We start from the raw sequence: 20,588 nt of genomic DNA on the forward strand, positions 1-20,588 counted from the left end.
GCTACTGCAGGGGCAGTAGTCGACCTAAGGGGAATAGCTTCAGGATAACTAGTAGCATGATCCACTACTACTAGGATGTACATATTTCCTGAGGCTGTGGGAGGTTCAAGTGGACCCACTATGTCCACACCCACTCTTTCAAAGGGGACCCCCACCACTGGAAGTGGAATGAGGGGGGCCTTTGGATGTCCACCTGTCTTACCACTGGCTTGACAGGTGGTACAGGAGACACAAAACTCCTTGACTTTCTGGGACATGTTGGGCCAGTAGAAGTGGTTGACTAGTCTCTCCCACGTCTTGGTTTGTCCCAAATGCCCAGCAAGGGGAATATCATGGGCTAAGGTCAGTATGAACTCTCTGAACTCCTGAGGCACTACCACTCTCCTAGTGGCACCAGGTTTGGGATCTCTTGCCTCAGTGTACAGGAGCCCATCTTCCCAATAGACCCTATGTGTTCCAGTTTTCTTGCCATTGGGCTCTTCAGCAGCTTGCTGCCTAAGGCCTTCAAGAGAGGGACAGGTGTCTTGCCCCTTACACAACTGCTCCCTTGAGGGTCCCCCTGGGCCTAAGAGCTCAACCTGATAAGGTTCTAACTCCATAGGCTCAGTTCCCTCAGAGGGCAGAACTTCTTCCTGAGAAGAGAGGCTCTCTTTTTGTTGTTGTGTTGCAGCTGGTTTCCCAGCTGACTTTCCTTTCCTCTTGGTAGGCTGGGCCCTTTTTCCAGACTCCAGCTCTACTTTTTCACCCTGAGCATTGCACTGTGCCCTTGTCTTGACACACACCAGTTCAGGAATACCCAGCATGGCTGCATGGGTTTTCAGTTCTACCTCAGCCCATGCTGAGGACTCCAGGTCATTTCCAAGCAAACAGTCTACTGGGATATTTGAGGAGACCACCACCTGTTTCAGGCCATTGACCCCTCCCCACTCTAAAGTTACCATAGCCATGGGATGTACTTTAGTTTGATTGTCAGAATTGGTGACTGGATAAGTTTGTCCAGCCAGGTATTGACCAGGGGAAACCAGTTTCTCTGTCACCATAGTGACACTGTGTAGGAAGTTGGCTCTGTATGTGCTATTTCAAAGTAAGGAATAGCATGCACAGAGTCCAAGGGTTCCCCTTAGAGGTAAAATAGTGGTAAAAATAGATAATACTAATGCTCTATTTTGTGGTAGTGTGGTCGAGCAGTAGGCTTATCCAAGGAGTAGTGTTAAGCATTTGTTGTACATACACATAGACAATAAATGAGGTACACACACTCCGAGACAAATCCAGCCAATAGGTTTTGTTATAGAAAAATCTCTTTTCTTAGTTTATTTTAAGAACCACAGGTTCAAATTCTACATGTAATATCTCATTTGAAAGGTATTGCAGGTAAGTACTTTAGGAACTTTAAATCATTTCAATTGCATGTATACTTTTCAAGTTATTGACAAATAGCTACTTTAAAAGTGGACACAGTGCAATTTTCACAGTTCCTGGGGGAGGTAAGTTTTTGTTAGTTTTACCGGGTAAGTAAGACACTTACAGGGTTCAGTTCTTGGTCCAAAGTAGCCCACCGTTGGGGGTTCAGAGCAACCCCAAAGTCACCACACCAGCAGCTCAGGGCCGGTCAGGTGCAGAGTTCAAAGTGGTGCCCAAAACACATAGGCTAGAATGGAGAGAAGGGGGTGCCCCGGTTCCGGTCTGCTTGCAGGTAAGTACCCGCGTCTTCGGAGGGCAGACCAGGGGGGTTTTGTAGGGCACCGGGGGGGACACAAGCCCACACAGAAATTTCACCCTCAGCAGCGCGGGGGCGGCCGGGTGCAGTGTAGAAACAAGCGTCGGGTTCGCAATGTTAGTCTATGAGAGATCTCGGGATCTCTTCAGCGCTGCAGGCAGGCAAGGGGGGGGTTCCTCGGGGAAACCTCCACTTGGGCAAGGGAGAGGGACTCCTGGGGGTCACTTCTCCAGTGAAAGTCCGGTCCTTCAGGTCCTGGGGGCTGCGGGTGCAGGGTCTCTCCCAGGCGTCGGGACTTTGGATTCAAAGAGTCGCGGTCAGGGGAAGCCTCGGGATTCCCTCTGCAGGCGGCGCTGTGGGGGCTCAGGGGGGACAGGTTTTGGTACTCACAGTCTTAGAGTAGTCCTGGGGTCCCTCCTGAGGTGTTGGATCTCCACCAGCCGAGTCGGGGTCGCCGGGTGCAGTGTTGCAAGTCTCACGCTTCTTGCGGGGAGCTTGCAGGGTTCTTTCAAGGCTGCTGGAAACAAAGTTGCAGCCTTTCTTGGAGCAGGTCCGCTGTCCTCGGGAGTTTCTTGTCTTTTCGAAGCAGGGGCAGTCCTCAGAGGATGTCGAGGTCGCTGGTCCCTTTGGAAGGCGTCGCTGGAGCAGGATCTTTGGAAGGCAGGAGACAGGCCGGTGAGTTTCTGGAGCCAAGGCAGTTGTCGTCTTCTGGTCTTCCTCTGCAGGGGTTTTCAGCTAGGCAGTCCTTCTTCTTGTAGTTGCAGGAATCTAATTTTCTAGGGTTCAGGGTAGCCCTTAAATACTAAATTTAAGGGCGTGTTTAGGTCTGGGGGGTTAGTAGCCAATGGCTACTAGCCCTGAGGGTGGGTACACCCTCTTTGTGCCTCCTCCCAAGGGGAGGGGGTCACAATCCTAACCCTATTGGGGGAATCCTCCATCTGCAAGATGGAGGATTTCTAAAAGTTAGAGTCACTTCAGCTCAGGACACCTTAGGGGCTGTCCTGACTGGCCAGTGACTCCTCCTTGTTGCTTTCTTTGTTCCCTCCAGCCTTGCCGCCAAAAGTGGGGGCCGTGGCCGGAGGGGGCGGGCAACTCCACTAAGCTGGAGTGCCCTGCTGGGCTGTGACAAAGGGGTGAGCCTTTGAGGCTCACCGCCAGGTGTCACAGCTCCTGCCTGGGGGAAGGTGTTAGCATCTCCACCCAGTGCAGGCTTTGTTACTGGCCTCAGAGTGACAAAGGCACTCTCCCCATGGGGCCAGCAACATGTCTCTGGTGTGGCAGGCTGCTGGAACTAGTCAGCCTACACAGACAGTCGGTTAAGTTTCAGGGGGCACCTCTAAGGTGCCCTCTGTGGTGTATTTTACAATAAAATGTACACTGGCATCAGTGTGCATTTATTGTGCTGAGAAGTTTGATACCAAACTTCCCAGTTTTCAGTGTAGCCATTATGGTGCTGTGGAGTTCGTGTTTGACAAACTCCCAGACCATATACTCTTATGGCTACCCTGCACTTACAATGTCTAAGGTTTTGTTTAGACACTGTAGGGGTACCATGCTCATGCACTGGTACCCTCACCTATGGTATAGTGCACCCTGCCTTAGGGCTGTAAGGCCTGCTAGAGGGGTGTCTTACCTATACTGCATAGGCAGTGAGAGGCTGGCATGGCACCCTGAGGGGAGTGCCATGTCGACTTACTCGTTTTGTCCTCACTAGCACACACAAGCTGGCAAGCAGTGTGTCTGTGCTGAGTGAGAGGTCTCCAGGGTGGCATAAGACATGCTGCAGCCCTTAGAGACCTTCCTTGGCATCAGGGCCCTTGGTACTAGAAGTACCAGTTACAAGGGACTTATCTGGATGCCAGGGTCTGCCAATTGTGGATACAAAAGTACAGGTTAGGGAAAGAACACTGGTGCTGGGGCCTGGTTAGCAGGCCTCAGCACACTTTCAATTGTAAACATAGCATCAGCAAAGGCAAAAAGTCAGGGGGCAACCATGCCAAGGAGGCATTTCCTTACACAACCCCCCCCCCCCAAACGAAAGAGGATGAGACTAACCTTTCCCAAGAGAGTCTTCATTTTCTAAGTGGAAGAACCTGGAAAGGCCATCTGCATTGGCATGGGCAGTCCCAGGTCTGTGTTCCACTATAAAGTCCATTCCCTGTAGGGAGATGGACCACCTCAACAGTTTAGGATTTTCACCTTTCATTTGCATCAGCCATTTGAGAGGTCTGTGGTCAGTTTGAACTAGGAAGTGAGTCCCAAAGAGGTATGGTCTCAGCTTCTTCAGGGACCAAACCACAGCAAAGGCCTCCCTCCCAATGGCACTCCAACGCTGCTCCCTGGGGAGTAACCTCCTGCTAATGAAAGCAACAGGCTGGTCAAGGCCATCATCATTTGTTTGGGACAAAACTGCCCCTATCCCATGTTCAGAGGCATCAGTCTGCACAATGAACTGCTTAGAATAATCTGGAGCTTTGAGAACTGGTGCTGAGCACATTGCTTGTTTCAGGGTGTCAAAGGCCTGTTGGCATTCCACAGTCCAGTTCACTTTCTTGGGCATTTTCTTGGAGGTGAGTTCAGTGAGGGCTGTCACAATGGATCCATATCCCTTCACAAACCTCCTGTAATACCCAGTCAAGCCAAGGAATGCCCTGACTTGAGTCTGGGTTTTTGGAGCTACCCAGTCCAGGATAGTCTGGATCTTGGGTTGGAGTGGCTGAACTTGGCCTCCACCTACAAGATGGCCCAAGTAAACCACAGTTCCCTGCCCTATCTGGCATTTGGATGCCTTGATAGAGAGGCCTGCTGATTGCAGAGCCTTCAAAACCTTCTTCAGGTGGATCAGGTGATCCTGCCAGGTGGAGCTAAAGACAGCAATATCATCTAGATAAGCTGTGCTAAAGGACTCCAAACCAGCAAGGACTTGATTCACCAACCTTTGGAAGGTGGCAGGGGCATTCTTTAAACCAAAGGGCATAACAGTAAACTGATAATGCCCATCAGGTGTGGAGAATGCTGTCTTTTCTTTTGCTCCAGGTGCCATTTTTATTTGCCAGTACCCTGCTGTCAAGTCAAAGGTACTTAGAAATTTGGCAGCACCTAATTTATCAATGAGCTCATCAGCTCTTGGAATTGGATGGGCATCTGTCTTGGTGACAGAATTGAGCCCTCTGTAGTCCACACAAAACCTCATCTCTTTCTTTCCATCTTTGGTGTGAGGTTTGGGGACTAAGACCACTGGGCTAGCCCAGGGGCTGTCAGAGCGCTCAATTACTCCCAATTCCAGCATCTTGTGGACTTCCACCTTGATGCTTTCCTTAACATGGTCAGACTGTCTAAAGATTTTGTTTTTGACAGGCATGCTGTCTCCTGTGTCCACATCATGGGTACACAGGGGTGTCTGACCAGGGGTTAAGGAGAAGAGTTCAGGAAACTGTTGTAGGACTCTCCTACAATCAGCTTGCTGTTGGCCAGAGAGGGTGTCTGAGTAGATCACTCCATCTACTGTGCCATCTTTTGGGTCTGATGACAGAAGATCAGGGAGAGGTTCACTCTCTGCCTCCTGATCCTCATCTGTTACCATCAACAGATTCACATCAGCCCTGTCATGGAAGAGCTTAAGGCGGTTCACATGGATCACCCTCTTGGGGCTCCTGCTTGTGCCCAGGTCCACCAGGTAGGTGACCTGACTCTTCCTTTCTAGCACTGGGTAAGGGCCACTCCATTTGTCCTGGAGTGCCCTGGGAGCCACAGGCTCCAGAACCCAGACTTTCTGCCCTGGTTGGAACTCAACCAGTGCAGCCTTTTGGTCATACCAAAACTTCTGGAGCTGTTGGCTGGCCTCAAGGTTTTTGGTTGCCTTTTCCATGTACTCTGCCATTCTAGAGCGAAGGCCAAGTACATAGTCCACTATGTCCTGTTTAGGCTCATGGAGAGGTCTCTCCCAGCCTTCTTTAACAAGGGCAAGTGGTCCCCTTACAGGATGACCAAACAGAAGTTCAAAGGGTGAGAATCCTACTCCCTTCTGTGGCACCTCTCTGTAAGCGAAAAGCAGACATGGCAAGAGGACATCCCATCTCCTTTTGAGTTTTTCTGGGAGCCCCATGATCATGCCTTTTAATGTCTTGTTGAATCTCTCCACCAAGCCATTAGTTTGTGATTGGTATGGTGTAGTGAATTTATAAGTCACTCCACACTCATTCCACATGTGCTTTAGGTATGCTGACATGAAGTTGGTACCTCTGTCAGACACCACCTCCTTAGGGAAACCCACTCTGGTAAAGATACCAATGAGGGCCTTGGCTACTGCAGGGGCAGTAGTCGACCTAAGGGGAATAGCTTCAGGATACCTGGTAGCATGATCCACTACTACCAGGATATACATATTTCCTGAGGCTGTGGGAGGTTCCAGTGGACCAACTATGTCCACACCCACTCTTTCAAAGGGAACCCCCACCACTGGAAGTGGAATGAGGGGGGCCTTTGGATGTCCACCTGTCTTACCACTGGCTTGACAGGTGGGGCAGGAGAGGCAAAACTCCTTAACCATGTTGGACATATTGGGCCAGTAGAAGTGGTTGACTAACCTCTCCCACGTCTTGGTTTGTCCCAAATGTCCAGCAAGGGGAATGTCATGGGCCAATGTTAGGATGAACTTCCTGAACAGCTGAGGCACTACCACTCTCCTAGTGGCACCAGGTTTGGGGTCTCTGGCCTCAGTGTACAGGAGTCCATCTTCCCAATAGACCCTATGCGTTCCATTTTTCTTGCCTTTGGACTCTTCAGCAGCTTGCTGCCTAAGGCCTTCAAGAGAGGGACAGGTTTCTTGTCCCTTACACAGCTCCTCCCTTGAGGGTCCCCCTGGGCCTAAGAGCTCAACCTGATAAGGTTCAAGCTCCAAAGGCTCAGTTCCCTCAGAGGGCAGAACTTCTTCCTGAGAAGAGAGGTTCCCTTTCTTTTGCTGTGTTGTAGTTGGTTTCCCAACTGACTTTCCTGTTCTCTTGGTAGGCTGGGCCATTCTTCCAGACTCCAGCTCTACTTGTTCACCCTGTGCCTTGCATTGTGCTCTTGTTTTCACACACACCAGTTCAGGGATACCCAGCATTGCTGCATGGGTTTTTAGTTCTACCTCAGCCCATGCTGAGGACTCCAGGTCATTTCCAAGCAGACAGTCCACTGGGATATTTGAGGAGACCACCACCTGTTTCAGGCCATTGACCCCTCCCCATTCTAAAGTAACCATTGCCATGGGATGTACTTTTCTCTGATTGTCTGCGTTGGTGACTGTGTAAGTTTTTCCAGTCAGGTATTGGCCAGGGGAAACCAGTTTCTCTGTCACCATGGTGACACTGGCACCTGTATCCCTCAGGCCCTCTATTCTAGTCCCATTAATTAAGAGTTGCTGTCTGTATTTTTGCATGTTAGGCGGCCAGACAGCTAGTGTGGCTAAATCCACCCCACCCTCAGAAACTAGAGTAGCTTCAGTGTGGACCCTGATTTGCTCTGGGCACACTGTTGATCCCACTTGGAGACTAGCCATACCAGTGTTACCTGGATGGGAGTTTGGAGTGGAACCTTTCTTGGGACAGGCCTTGTCTCCAGTTTGGTGTCCATGCTGTTTACAGCTATGACACCAGGCCTTTTTGGGATCAAAGTTTTTACCCTTGTACCCATTGTTTTGTGAAGAGGCTCTGGGCCCACCCTCCTGTGCAGGTTTTTGGGGGCCTGTAGAAGACTCTTTACTATTTTTAGTTTTGGTTGTCTCATCACCCTTCCCCTGGGGAGTCTTTGTGACCCCTTTCTTTTGGTCACCCCCTGTTGAAGTCTTGGACACCCTTGTCTTGACCCAATGGTCCGCCTTCTTTCCCAATTCTTGGGGAGAAATTGGTCCTAGGTCTACCAGATGCTGATGCAGTTTATCATTGAAACAATTACTTAACAGGTGTTCTTTCACAAATAAATTGTACAGCCCATCATAATTACTTACACCACTGCCTTGAATCCAACCATCTAGAGTTTTCACTGAGTAGTCAACAAAGTCAACCCAGGTCTGGCTCGAGGATTTTTGAGCCCCCCTGAACCTAATCCTGTACTCCTCAGTGGAGAATCCAAAGCCCTCAATCAGGGTACCCTTCATGAGGTCATAAGATTCTGCATCTTTTCCAGAGAGTGTGAGGAGTCTATCCCTACACTTTCCAGTGAACATTTCCCAAAGGAGAGCACCCCAGTGAGATCTGTTCACTTTTCTGGTTACACAAGCCCTCTCAAAAGCTGTGAACCACTTGGTGATGTCATCACCATCTTCAAATTTTGTCACAATCCCTTTTGGGATTTTTAACATGTCAGGAGAATCTCTGACCCTATTTATATTGCTGCCACCATTGATGGGTCCTAGGCCCATCTCTTGTCTTTCCCTTTCTATGGCTAGGAGCTGTCTCTCTAAAGCCAATCTTTTGGCCATCCTGGCTAACAGGAGGTCATCTTCACTGAGAGCATCCTCAGTGATTTCAGAAATGTGGGACCCTCCTGTGAGGGACTCACTATTTCTGACTAACACAGTTGGAGACAGGACTTGAGGGGTCCTGTTCTCCCTATTTAGGACTGGAGGAGGGACATTGGCCTCCAAGTCACTAATTTCTTCCTCTGTGATGTCATCATCAGAGGGGTTGGCTTTTTCAAACTCTGCCAACAGCTCCTGGAGCTGAATTTTGGTAGGTCTGGAGCCAATGGTTATTTTCTTTATATTACAGAGAGACCTTAGCTCCCTCATCTTAAGATGGAGGTAAGGTGTGGTGTCGAGTTCCACCACCTGCATCTCTGTATCAGACATTATTCTGCTAAGAGTTGGAATACTTTTTTAAGAATCTAAAACTGTTTCTAGAATCTAATTCAAACTTTTAACAAACTTTTAAACTCTAAAAAGACAATGCTAAACAGGGACTTAACACACAAGGCCCTAGCAGGACTTTTAAGAATTTAGAAAACTTTCAAATTGCAAAAATGAATTTCTAATGACAATTTTGGAATTTGTCGTGTGATCAGGTATTGGCTGAGTAGTCCAGCAAATGCAAAGTCTTGTACCCCACCGCTGATCCACCAATGTAGGAAGTTGGCTCTGTATGTGCTATTTCAAAGTAAGGAATAGCATGCACAGAGTCCAAGGGTTCCCCTTAGAGGTAAGATAGTGGCAAAAAGAGATAATACTAATGCTCTATTTTGTGGTAGTGTGGTCGAGCAGTAGGCTTATCCAAGGAGTAGTGTTAAGCATTTGTTGTACATACACATAGACAATAAATGAGGTACACACACTCAGAGACAAATCCAGCCAATAGGTTTTTGTATAGAAAAATATCTTTTCTTAGTTTATTTTAAGAACCACAGGTTCAAATTCTACATGTAATATCTCATTCGAAAGGTATTGCAGGTAAGTACTTTAGGAACTTCAAATCATCAAAATTGCATGTATACTTTTCAAGTTATTCACAAATAGCTGTTTTAAAAGTGGACACTTAGTGCAATTTTCACAGTTCCTAGGGGAGGTAAGTATTTGTTAGGTTAACCAGGTAAGTAAGACACTTACAGGGCTTAGTTCTTGGTCCAAGGTAGCCCACCGTTGGGGGTTCAAAGCAACCCCAAAGTCACCACACCAGCAGCTCAGGGCCGGTCAGGTGCAGAGTTCAAAGTGGTGCCCAAAACACATAGGCTAGAATGGAGAGAAGGGGGTGCCCCGGTTCCGGTCTGCTTGCAGGTAAGTACCCGCGTCTTCGGAGGGCAGACCAGGGGGGTTTTGTAGGGCACCGGGGGGGGACACAAGCCCACACAGAAATTTCACCCTCAGCAGCGCGGGGGCGGCCGGGTGCAGTGTAGAAACAAGCGTCGGGTTTGTAATGGAAGTCAATGGGAGATCTAGGGATCTCTTCAGCGCGGCAGGCAGGCAAGGGGGGGGTTCCTCGGGGAAACCTCCACTTGATCAAGGGAGAGGGACTCCTGGGGGTCACTCCTCCAGTGAAAGTCCGGTCCTTCAGGTCCTGGGGGCTGCGGGTGCAGGGTCTCTCCCAGGTGTCGGGACTTTGGATTCAAAGAGTCGCGGTCAGGGGAAGCCTCGGGATTCCCTCTGCAGGCGGCGCTGTGGGGGCTCAGGGGGGACAGGTTTTTGTACTCACAGTCTTAGAGTAGTCCTGGGGTCCCTCCTGAGGTGTTGGATCGCCACCAGCCGAGTCGGGGTCGCCGGGTGCAGTGTTGCAAGTCTCACGCTTCTTGCGGGGAGCTTGCAGGGTTCTTTAAAGCTGCTGGAAACAAAGTTGCAGCTTTTCTTGGAGCAGGTCCGCTGTCCTCTGGAGTTTCTTGTCTTTTCGAAGCAGGGGCAGTCCTCAGAGGATGTCGAGGTCGCTGGTCCCTTTGGAAGGCGTCGCTGGAGCAGGATCTTTGGAAGGCAGGAGACAGGCCGGTGAGTTTCTGGAGCCAAGGCAGTTGTCGTCTTCTGGTCTTCCTCTGCAGGGGTTTTCAGCTAGGCAGTCCTTCTTCTTGTAGTTGCAGGAATCTAATTTTCTAGGGTTCAGGGTAGCCCTTAAATACTAAATTTAAGGGCGTGTTTAGGTCTGGGGGGTTAGTAGCCAATGGCTACTAGCCCTGAGGGTGGGTACACCCTCTTTGTGCCTCCTCCCAAGGGGAGGGGGTCACAATCCTAACCCTATTGGGGGAATCCTCCATCTGCAAGATGGAGGATTTCTAAAAGTTAGAGTCACTTCAGCTCAGGACACCTTAGGGGCTGTCCTGACTGGCCAGTGACTCCTCCTTGTTGCTTTCTTTGTTCCCTCCAGCCTTGCCGCCAAAAGTGGGGGCCGTGGCCGGAGGGGGCGGGCAACTCCACTAAGCTGGAGTGCCCTGCTGGGCTGTGACAAAGGGGTGAGCCTTTGAGGCTCACCGCCAGGTGTCACAGCTCCTGCCTGGGGGAGGTGTTAGCATCTCCACCCAGTGCAGGCTTTGTTACTGGCCTCAGAGTGACAAAGGCACTCTCCCCATGGGGCCAGCAACATGTCTCTGGTGTGGCAGGCTGCTGGAACTAGTCAGCCTACACAGACAGTCGGTTAAGTTTCAGGGGGCACCTCTAAGGTGCCCTCTGGGGTGTATTTTACAATAAAATGTACACTGGCATCAGTGTGCATTTATTGTGCTGAGAAGTTTGATACCAAACTTCCCAGTTTTCAGTGTAGCCATTATGGTGCTGTGGAGTTCGTGTTTGACAGACTCCCAGACCATATACTCTTATGGCTACCCTGCACTTACAATGTCTAAGGTTTTGCTTAGACACTGTAGGGGTACCATGCTCATGCACTGGTACCCTCACCTATGGTATAGTGCACCCTGCCTTAGGGCTGTAAGGCCTGCTAGAGGGGTGTCTTACCTATACTGCATAGGCAGTGAGAGGCTGGCATGGCACCCTGAGGGGAGTGCCATGTCGACTTACTCGTTTTGTCCTCACTAGCACACACAAGCTGGCAAGCAGTGTGTCTGTGCTGAGTGAGAGGTCTCCAGGGTGGCATAAGACATGCTGCAGCCCTTAGAGACCTTCCTTGGCATCAGGGCCCTTGGTACTAGAAGTACCAGTTACAAGGGACTTATCTGGATGCCAGGGTCTGCCAATTGTGGATACAAAAGTACAGGTTAGGGAAAGAACACTAGTGCTGGGGCCTGGTTAGCAGGCCTCAGCACACTTTCAATTGTAAACATAGCATCAGCAAAGGCAAAAAGTCAGGGGGCAACCATGCCAAGGAGGCATTTCCTTACACACTGGCACCTGTATCCCTCAGGCCTTCTACACTTGTCCCATTAATTAAGAGCTGCTGCCTGTATTTTTGCATATTAGGAGGCCAGGCAGCCAGTGTGGCTAAATCCACCCCACCCTCAGAGACTAATGTAGCTTCAGTGTGACACCTGATTTGCTCTGGGCACACTGTTTATCCCACTTGGAGACTAGCCATTCCAGTGTTAGCTGGAGTGGAGTTAGAAGTGGTACTTTTCTTGGGACAGGCCTTGTCTCCAGTTTGGTGTCCAGGCTGATTACAGCTACGACACCAGGCCTTTTTGGGATCAAAGTTTTTACCCTTGTACCCAAAATTGGTTTGTGAAGAGGCTCTGGGCCCACCCTCCTGTGCAGGTTTTTGGGGCCCTGTAGAAGACTCTTTACTATTTTTGTTTTTGGATGTCTCAACACCTTTCCCCTGGGGAGGCTTTGGGACCCCTTTCTTTTGGTCACTGCCTGTGGAAGTCTTGGTCACCCTAGTCTTGACCCAATGGTCCGCCTTCTTTCCCAATTCTTGGGGAGAAATTGGTCCTAGGTCTACCAGATGCTGATGCAGTTTATCATTGAAACAATTACTTAATAGATGTTCTTTCACAAATAAATTGTACAGCCCGTCATAATCATTTACACCACTGCCTTGAATCCAACCATCCAGTGTTTTCACTGAGTAGTCTACAAAATCAACCCAGGTCTGGCTCGAGGATTTTTGAGCCCCCCTGAATCTAATCCTATACTCCTCAGTGGAGAATCCAAAGCCCTCAATCAGGGTACCCTTCATGAGGTCATAAGATTCTGCATCTTTTCCAGAGAGTGTGAGGAGTCTATCCCTACACTTTCCAGTGAACATTTCCCAAAGGAGAGCACCCCAGTGAGATTTGTTCACTTTTCTGGTTACACAAGCCCTCTCAAAAGCTGTGAACCATTTGGTGATGTTATCACCATCTTCATATTTAGCTACAATCCCTTTAGGGATTTTTAACATGTCAGGAGAATCTCTGAACCTAGTTATGTTGCTGCCACCATTGATGGGTCCTAAGGCCCATCTCTTGTCTTTCCCTTTCTATGGCTAGGATCGGTCTTTCCAAAGCCAATCTTTTGGCCATCCTGGCTAACTGGATGTCCTCTTCACTGGGGTTATCCTCAGTGATTTCAGAGATGTTGGTCCCTCCTGTGAGGGAAGCAGCATCTCTGACTATTATATTTGGAGACAGGGCTGGAGTGGCCCTGTTCTCCCTAGTTAGGACTGGTAGGTGGGAATTTTCCTCCAAGTCACTATCTTCATCCTCTGTGTTGCCATCCTCAGAGGGGTTGGCTCTTTCAAACTCTGCCAAAAGCTCCTGGAGCTGTAGTTTGGAAGGTCTGGGGCCCATTGTAATTTTCTTTATTTTGCAGAGTGACCTTAGCTCCCTCATCTTAAGATGGAGGTAAGGTGTGAGGTCGAGTTCCATCACATTCACATCTGCACTAGACATTATGTTTCTAAAAGTTGGAATACTTTTTAAGAATCTAAAACTAGTTCTAGAATCTAATTCTAACTTTCACAAAACTTTTAAACTCTAAAAGAAATGCTAAACAGGGACTAACACAAGGCCCTAGCAGGACTTTTAAGAATTTAGAAAAATAGTTCAAATTGCAAAAATCTATTTCTAATGACAATTTTTGGAATTTGTCGTGTGATCAGGTATTGGCTGAGTAGTCCAGCAAATGCAAAGTCTTGTACCCCACCGCTGATCTACCAATGTAGGAAGTTGGCTCTGTATGCACTATTTCAAAGTAAGGAATAGTATGCACAGAGTCCAAGGGTTCCCCTTAGAGGTAAGATAGTGGGAAAAAGAGATAATACTAATGCTCTATTTTGTGGTAGTGTGGTCGAGCAGTAGGCTTATCAAAGGAGTAGTGTTAAGCATTTGTTGTACATACACACAGGCAATAAATGAGGAACACACACTCAGAGACAATTCCAGGCCAATAGGTTTTGTTATAGAAAAATATATTTTCTTAGTTTATTTTAAGAACCACAGGTTCAAATTCTACATGTAATATCTCATTTGAAAGGTATTGCAGATAAGTACTTTAGGAACTTTGAATAATCACAATAGCATATATACTTTTTACATAAAACACATATAGCTATTTCAAAAGTGGACACTTAGTGCAATTTACAACAGTTCCTGGGGGAGGTAAGTTATTGTTAGTTCTTGCAGGTAAGTTCTTGAACACCTACGGGGTTCAAATTGGGTTCCAAGGTAGCCCACCGTTGGGGGTTCAGAGCAACCCCAAAGTCACCACACCAGCAGCTCAGGGCCGGTCAGGTGCAGAGTTCAAAGTGGTGCCCAAAACACATAGGCTTCAATGGAGAAGGGGGTGCCCTGGTTCCAGTCTGCCAGCAGGTAAGTACCCGCGTCTTCGGAGGGCAGACCAGGGGGGTTTTGTAGGGCACCGGGGGGGACACAAGTCAGCACAGAAAGTACACCCTCAGGTGCACTGGGGCGGCCGGGTGCAATGTGCAAACATGCGTCGGGTTTTCAATGGGAGACCAAGGGGTCTCTAGCGATGCAGGCAGGCAAGGGGGGTGCTCCTCGGGGTAGCCACCACCTGGGCAAGGGAGGGGGCCTCCTGGGGGTCACTCCTGCGCTGGAGTTCCGATCCTTCAGGTCCTGGGGGCTGCGGGTGCAGGGTCTTTTCCAGGCGTTGGGATTTTGGATTCAGACAGTCGCGGTCAGGGGGAGCCTCGGGATTCCCTCTGCAGGCGTCGCTGTGGGGGCTCAGGGGGGACAACTTTGGTTACTCACAGTCTCTGCGTCGCCGGGGGGTCCTCCCTGTAGCGTTGTTTCTCCACCAGTCGAGTCGGGGTCGCCGGGTGCAGTGTTGCAAGTCTCCCGCTTCTTGCGGGGATTGCAGGGGTCTTTAAATCTGCTCCTCTGGAAACAAAGTTGCAGTCTTTGTTGAACAAGGCCGCTGTTCTTGGGAGTTTCTTGGTCTTTTGGAAGCAGGGCAGTCCTCTGAGGATTCAGAGGTCGCTGGTCCTGGGGAAAGCGTCGCTGGAGCAGTTTTCTTCTGAAGGAGGGAGACAGGCCGGTAGGGCTGGGGCCAAAGCAGTTGGTGTCTCCGTCTTCTCTGCAGGGGTTTTTCAGCTCAGCAGTCCTCTTCTTCGTAAGTTGCAGGAATCTAAGTTCCTAGGTTCAGGGGAGCCCTTAAATACTAAATTTAAGGGTATGTTTAGGTCTGGGGGGTTAGTAGCCAATGGCTACTAGCCCTGAGGGTGGGTACACCCTCTTTGTGCCTCCTCCCAAGGGGAGGGGGTCACATTCCTATCCCTATTGGGGGAATCCTCCATCTGCGAGATGGAGGATTTCTAAAAGTTCGAGTCACCTCAGCTAAGGACACCTTAGGGGCTGTCCTGACTGGCCAGTTTTTCCTCCTTGTTCTTCTCATTATTTCCCCTGTCCTTTCCGCCAAAAGTGGGGCCGTGGCCGGAGGGGGCGGGCAACTCCACTAGCTGGAGTGCCCTGTGGTGCCGGAACAAAGCGGGTGAGCCTTTGAGGCTCACCGCCCGGTGTTACAGCTCCAGCCTGGGGGAGGTGATAGCATCTCCACCCAGTGCAGGCTTTGTTACTAGCCCCACAGTGACAAAGGCACTCTCCCCATGTGGCCAGCAACATGTCTCGAGTGTGGCAGGCTGCCAAAACCAGTCAGCCTACACAGGTAGTTGGTTAAGGTTTCAGGGGGCACCTCTAAGGTGCCCTCTGGGGTGTATTTCACAATAAAATGTACACTGGCATCAGTGTGCATTTATTGTGCTGAGAAGTTTGATACCAAACTTCCCAGTTTTCAGTGCAGCCATTATGGTGCTGTGGAGTCCGTGTTTGACAGACTCCCAGACCATATACTCTTATGGCTACCCTGCACTTACAATGTCTAAGGTTTGGCTTAGACACTGTAGGGGCACAGTGCTCATGCACTGGTGCCCTCACCTATGGTATAGTGCACCCTGCCATAGGGCTGTAAGGCCTGCTAGAGGGGTGACTTATCTATACTGCATAGGCAGTGTGAGGTTGGCATGACACCCTGAGGGGAGTGCCATGTTGACTTACTCGTTTTGTCCTCACCAGCACACACAAGCTGGCAAGCAGTGTGTCTGTGCTGAGTGAGGGGTCCCCAGGGTGGCATAAGATATGCTGCAGCCCTTAGAGACCTTCCCTGGCATCAGGGCCCTTGGTACCAGGGGTACCAGTTACAAGGGACTTACCTGGATGCCAGGGTGTGCCAATTGTGAAAACAAAAGTACAGGTTAGGGAAAGAACACTGGTGCTGGGGCCTGGTTAGCAGGCCTCAGCACACTTTCAATTCAAAACATAGCATCAGCAAAGGCAAAAAGTCAGGGGGTAACCATGCCAAGGAGGCATTTCCTTACAATACGGTATCAGCATTTTATCTGGATCTGGAAACCACCCTTCGACATCTCTAAGGTTTCACCTATTTATACAGTCAAACTTTATCTTCAGCAACCTCTCTCCAACCTTCCCCCCCTTGCATCCCAGACTGCCTGCAGCCTCTCCTGTAACTTCTGCAATCTCAACCCTGGCCTCTCCCCTATTTCTGAAGGGGGGTGGTATGGGGAGGTTCTCTCATGCCATTACAATGCTTCAGCAAACAAGCCAAACATGGAGTCATAGAAACATACCTGCCCATCGCCACTTTGCCTTTCATCTGCAATTGTGTCTTTCTTCTCTATTTTCTCCTGCGGGTCCTTTTCTTTGGATGCAGGTTCTTCAGTGGCGATGTTCTCCCGTTTCAAGATGACCTTCGCAGGTTCTTCTTCTTCACTGTACTCACCCTCATTCTCACCCTGTTAAAAAAAAAAAATTACATTTGACACCATGGTAGATCTTACCTGCAAATGAAGTAACTAAGAACCTTCACCTCTGCACATTAGCTACCCAAACAGTTGGGGCTCTTTCAGAGTTTTTATTCCTTGGGCTTTACTTGGTCAAACTGGTAACCTAATTTGTATAAACTACTTGCACTACGAGTCAGGCATATTTAGTCGCCAATGATAGAACTATAAAGATTGGACAACGAATCTCAATGCATGGCGGTGGAACACATGCCACAACACTAAACAAGGCTGTATCCGTCCACAGGAACCACATGTGTTCATCTACCAGAACCTCAGTTCTTTCAGTCACTGCAGCAATTGTACTAGGAAGAGATGATGTAGGCAGACTGTTCTACTGAGGATGTGATTAATTTTAATAGAAAGAATTGATGCCTGCAGATTGTTCAACTGAGGATGTGCGCAGAATAACTTGTGCTTTCTGCCCCTTTGATTTTTGTTCTTACATGACCAAACTCCAAAGCGCATAAAATCTTTTCAAGTAGATTGAAGAACCGGTAAGCAGTCCTGGTGCCTACTACAGATTAAGACATTTGTGTTTTCAGCATGGCCTAACTTATCTGGCTACCAGATTTGAATGCAACATTGAGGCATAGTGAAAACAGAAGTCAAATGTGCTTTTTAATACAAGGAAGCCTTCTGAGAAGGCTGGAGTAATCATGGTCTGCAGAGATGGATGGAGGCCATGACTTCATTATCATTCAGATTCCTAAGACTATTAATGGGTACTTTGAACATTCCTACAGTCTACATAGAGTTCTGCCACCACAGGTGACATGCCAAGTAAAGAGAAATGTTGATAAATTTGACAAACCTTGGGACAGTGGTAAATAAATAATTTAAAGTGCTAATAAACTGTTGTACAATACAATGCATGCTTCTATAACTGAGAGGGTATCCAAATCTTCAAATCTGTAAAACCATTATTGTCAACCAAAGAGCATCTTCCATGTTAGCAGCTGTCAGACTCCCGTTTTAGTAATAAGACTGCTGGATTTGAGGCAGCAGCACCACTGTATGTGGGTGACTGAGTCAATCCCACACCATATTGGCAGCTGTTGGCCCAAACTTTTTGGCTAGCTATCAGCACCTTACTAAAACTTGAAAGAAAAGGTGATTTGTGGCAGCCTGAACATGACTGACTTCTCAGGGAAAGTCGTGGTTGACAAGTCCCGCCCCTTTCTCATTAGCCAAATGTCTCAGACACACATGCAGGCAAAGAATAAGATGCAAAGAATTTCAATACATTTATTAAAAGACTACAATTTACAATAAAATATATATGTGCTGCAATTATTAGGGCAATAAGGCCTAACAATACTAGAATGGTGATGATCAGCAAAAAGAAAATAAACAGTCCCAACATATTGGAATAATATGTATAAATTATTTCTATCTAGCCCCCAACTCCTACATGAGAGCATAGCAGTGTCATCACAGTCTGTCCATACTTAGTCCACGAGATGAGTACCCACCCCCATTCCCTGAAGGAAAGGGGTCTGCCCGCCGTCTCCTGGGTTGGCTGTAGAGACAGGGCCGAAGTCAGCAATGAAACTGCATGTAGCGTGGATGGTATCCAGGCTGAAATGACCTCCCTGTTGTCCCTTGGCCTACACAGTGTTTTTATAAGACTACACATTCTGGTACTGTGAAAAAGGTCTGACATGGGTAGGTTCCCAAGTCTGGGAGTGATTATAAACTCATGTAGCAACATTTGCTAGCTGGATTATCATGTTCTCAGGCACGTCAACCTTGGACAAGGGTGCATAGTGAAATGTCGTGCACAAAACAACAACAACGCTTTCGCAGAATCAGAGTTACAGCTCATTAGAAAATAAAACATCCTCGCTAAAAGCAGACTAACTAAAAAAAACACAGAATCAATTGAGTCAGAGCACATATGTAGGTAAAAGGGCACATGCCAAAGAAAAGATAAAATATTTGTGCCCAAGCAGAGTATAAAATGAACCCACAGCAGTTTCAATATCACCAGAAGCCACGAGCCCAGAGTTTTCATATCAACATTTAAAACAACATTCGAAACAACATTTAAAGTTTAAGGGAGGGTTGGGCTTTCTAAAAGTCAGACAATATTGAGGAGACAATGAGATTTTAAAGAGGCATCTTACTCCCATTGGTGTGCGAAGTGTATGTGAATTCAACTATTCTTTCCTTTTGATGTATCCAGAGGCACATACCTGTTGGAGTTACCCTTGACTTCAGTTGGAATGAGTGTTGCAAAAAATGATAAAGTAATCAAATATATTCTTTATCTTAGTGACCAGTAGTTGAAATGGAAACATAGAAGTGCAGGTACACACTATCCCAGAGTAACTATTTGCTATTGAGAATTGCAGGCACTCTCCAATTAAAAAGTATTTTATCAGTGCTGAGAATACTTATACTCATCTCTTTCAAATAAGATAGTAATGGAGGGACAAGAGCACCTGACAGCTGCTTCCCATTTAATGTGCTGCTTGCTTTAACCACAATAGCCAGTTAAAAAACATCTGGAGTAAAGACAAGCACAGTGTGACCATCCCCATAGACTATCAGCCAGTTCCATGATTATCAAGTCCTTTAGTGGCCATCAGTAGTTTTCAACAGTTGAAAAGTAAGAAAATAGTAAGCACACAATAAAATTAAATAGAAACCCATAGAAAAGCAGTTTAGAATGTTGCCAACCTACTCTAAATGCAGAATGGAAAACCCAAATCCCCGCACTCCCATACTACGTCTCAGTGGATTCCATCTACTCTGATTCCACACAGTGGAGCCTATGTACAAGGAAGTCATGTGATCAGTAGTGATTCCCTCAAGCTCATGGACTGAAGAGAAGGACTGAGTATCCAATCTTTCTGTTGTGAAAGGACTATTCCCAATCAGGTCGACCATCTAATCCCTTTGCTATTGAATGTGAGTTTAAGTGGAATCCTTAAACGCTATGAATAGAATTTCCATCTACCTAAGAAATAAGATACATTTGAGATTCATAGTAGTTTCTTTCACAGTTGGAGCCACTTCTAATTACTACAGATATACCATGGGTATAGCACATCCATGCTGAATTGTGTGATGCAGCTCTGGATCAAGCGGACCAGGATTGGATTCTAAATATTGTAGACTCATGGGTGAGGCATGTGGTTTAAGTAAACTTACAAGACGGCATGTATGGCTGCAATATATTTGAGACAAGTTTAGTCTATGAATGAATATGCAGACCTGTGATAATTTGGTGCTCAACATAACAGTTTGTAATGGCAGGTAAAACTGAATGAAATATGGCTGGCTGGATATTTTAATTCACAGACTCACAAAGTAACACCAAGACGGTTTTATTTTCCAAACTATTCTTGAAACTACCTACTTTGATACATTGAGCAATAACCTATCCTGCTGAACTGCTTGAGTGTTTTTAGTCTAATTTGTTGATAAGCAGATGAGAAGAAGTGTTACTAAGACAGACTTGTATAGGTGTCTCTTGGGTTCTTCCCTCTTCTTACAGCTCTCCTCTTTCATCCTCCAATTTTATGTGACTGAAGTTCCATCTCTGGCGTTTCTTGGAGCTGTGTTATGAGGATTTATATTTACACCACCATGCCACCTGAGAATGGCGGTAGGGAGCATGAAAAACTGAAAGAGTCACTTGCCAGAATGTAGGTGAATAACAATATAATGAATCCAACAACAGGTTTCAGTCTGACAGGCATACAGAAAAAAGGATTTTGGAGAGAGGTCCAAAGCACAAACAGATACTAACTCTTTCCAGAAACAACAGAGTAATGGAGAAATTTGTTTCAAAGGAAAGGCAGCCTTAGTTAAGATGGGGACTGTAGGAAGTTGGCTCTGTATGCACTATTTCAAAGTAAGGAATAGTATGCACAGAGTCCAAGGGTTCCCCTTAGAGGTAAGATAGTGGCAAAAAGAGATAATTCTAATGCTCTATTTTGTGGTAGTGTGGTCGAGCAGTAGGCTTATCAGAGGAGTAGTGTTAAGCATTTGTTGTACACACACAGGCAATAAATGAGGAACACACACTCCGAGACAATTCCAGGCCAATAGGTTTTTGTATAGAAAAATATATTTTCTTAGTTTATTTTAAGAACCACAGGTTCAAGATTTACAAGTAATACTTCAAATGAAAGGTATTTCATGTAGGAACTTTAGGA

At 47.5% G+C, this 20,588-nt stretch overlaps 1 protein-coding gene across 1 annotated transcript in view; it reads right to left on the reverse strand.

Annotated features, from left to right (window-relative positions):
• CASC3 (CASC3 exon junction complex subunit) overlaps nt 1–20,588 on the reverse strand; it is a 352,838-nt gene that overhangs the window by 314,564 nt on the left and 17,686 nt on the right. Inside the window, exon 4 of the mRNA XM_069237412.1 lies at nt 16,207–16,371. Coding sequence (XP_069093513.1) covers nt 16,207–16,371 — 165 coding nt within the window. The remainder of the gene's footprint in view (nt 1–16,206; nt 16,372–20,588) is intronic.

This window comes from Pleurodeles waltl, chromosome 6 (genome assembly GCF_031143425.1).
Source record: "Pleurodeles waltl isolate 20211129_DDA chromosome 6, aPleWal1.hap1.20221129, whole genome shotgun sequence".
Classification (NCBI taxonomy): Eukaryota; Metazoa; Chordata; class Amphibia; order Caudata; family Salamandridae; genus Pleurodeles; species Pleurodeles waltl.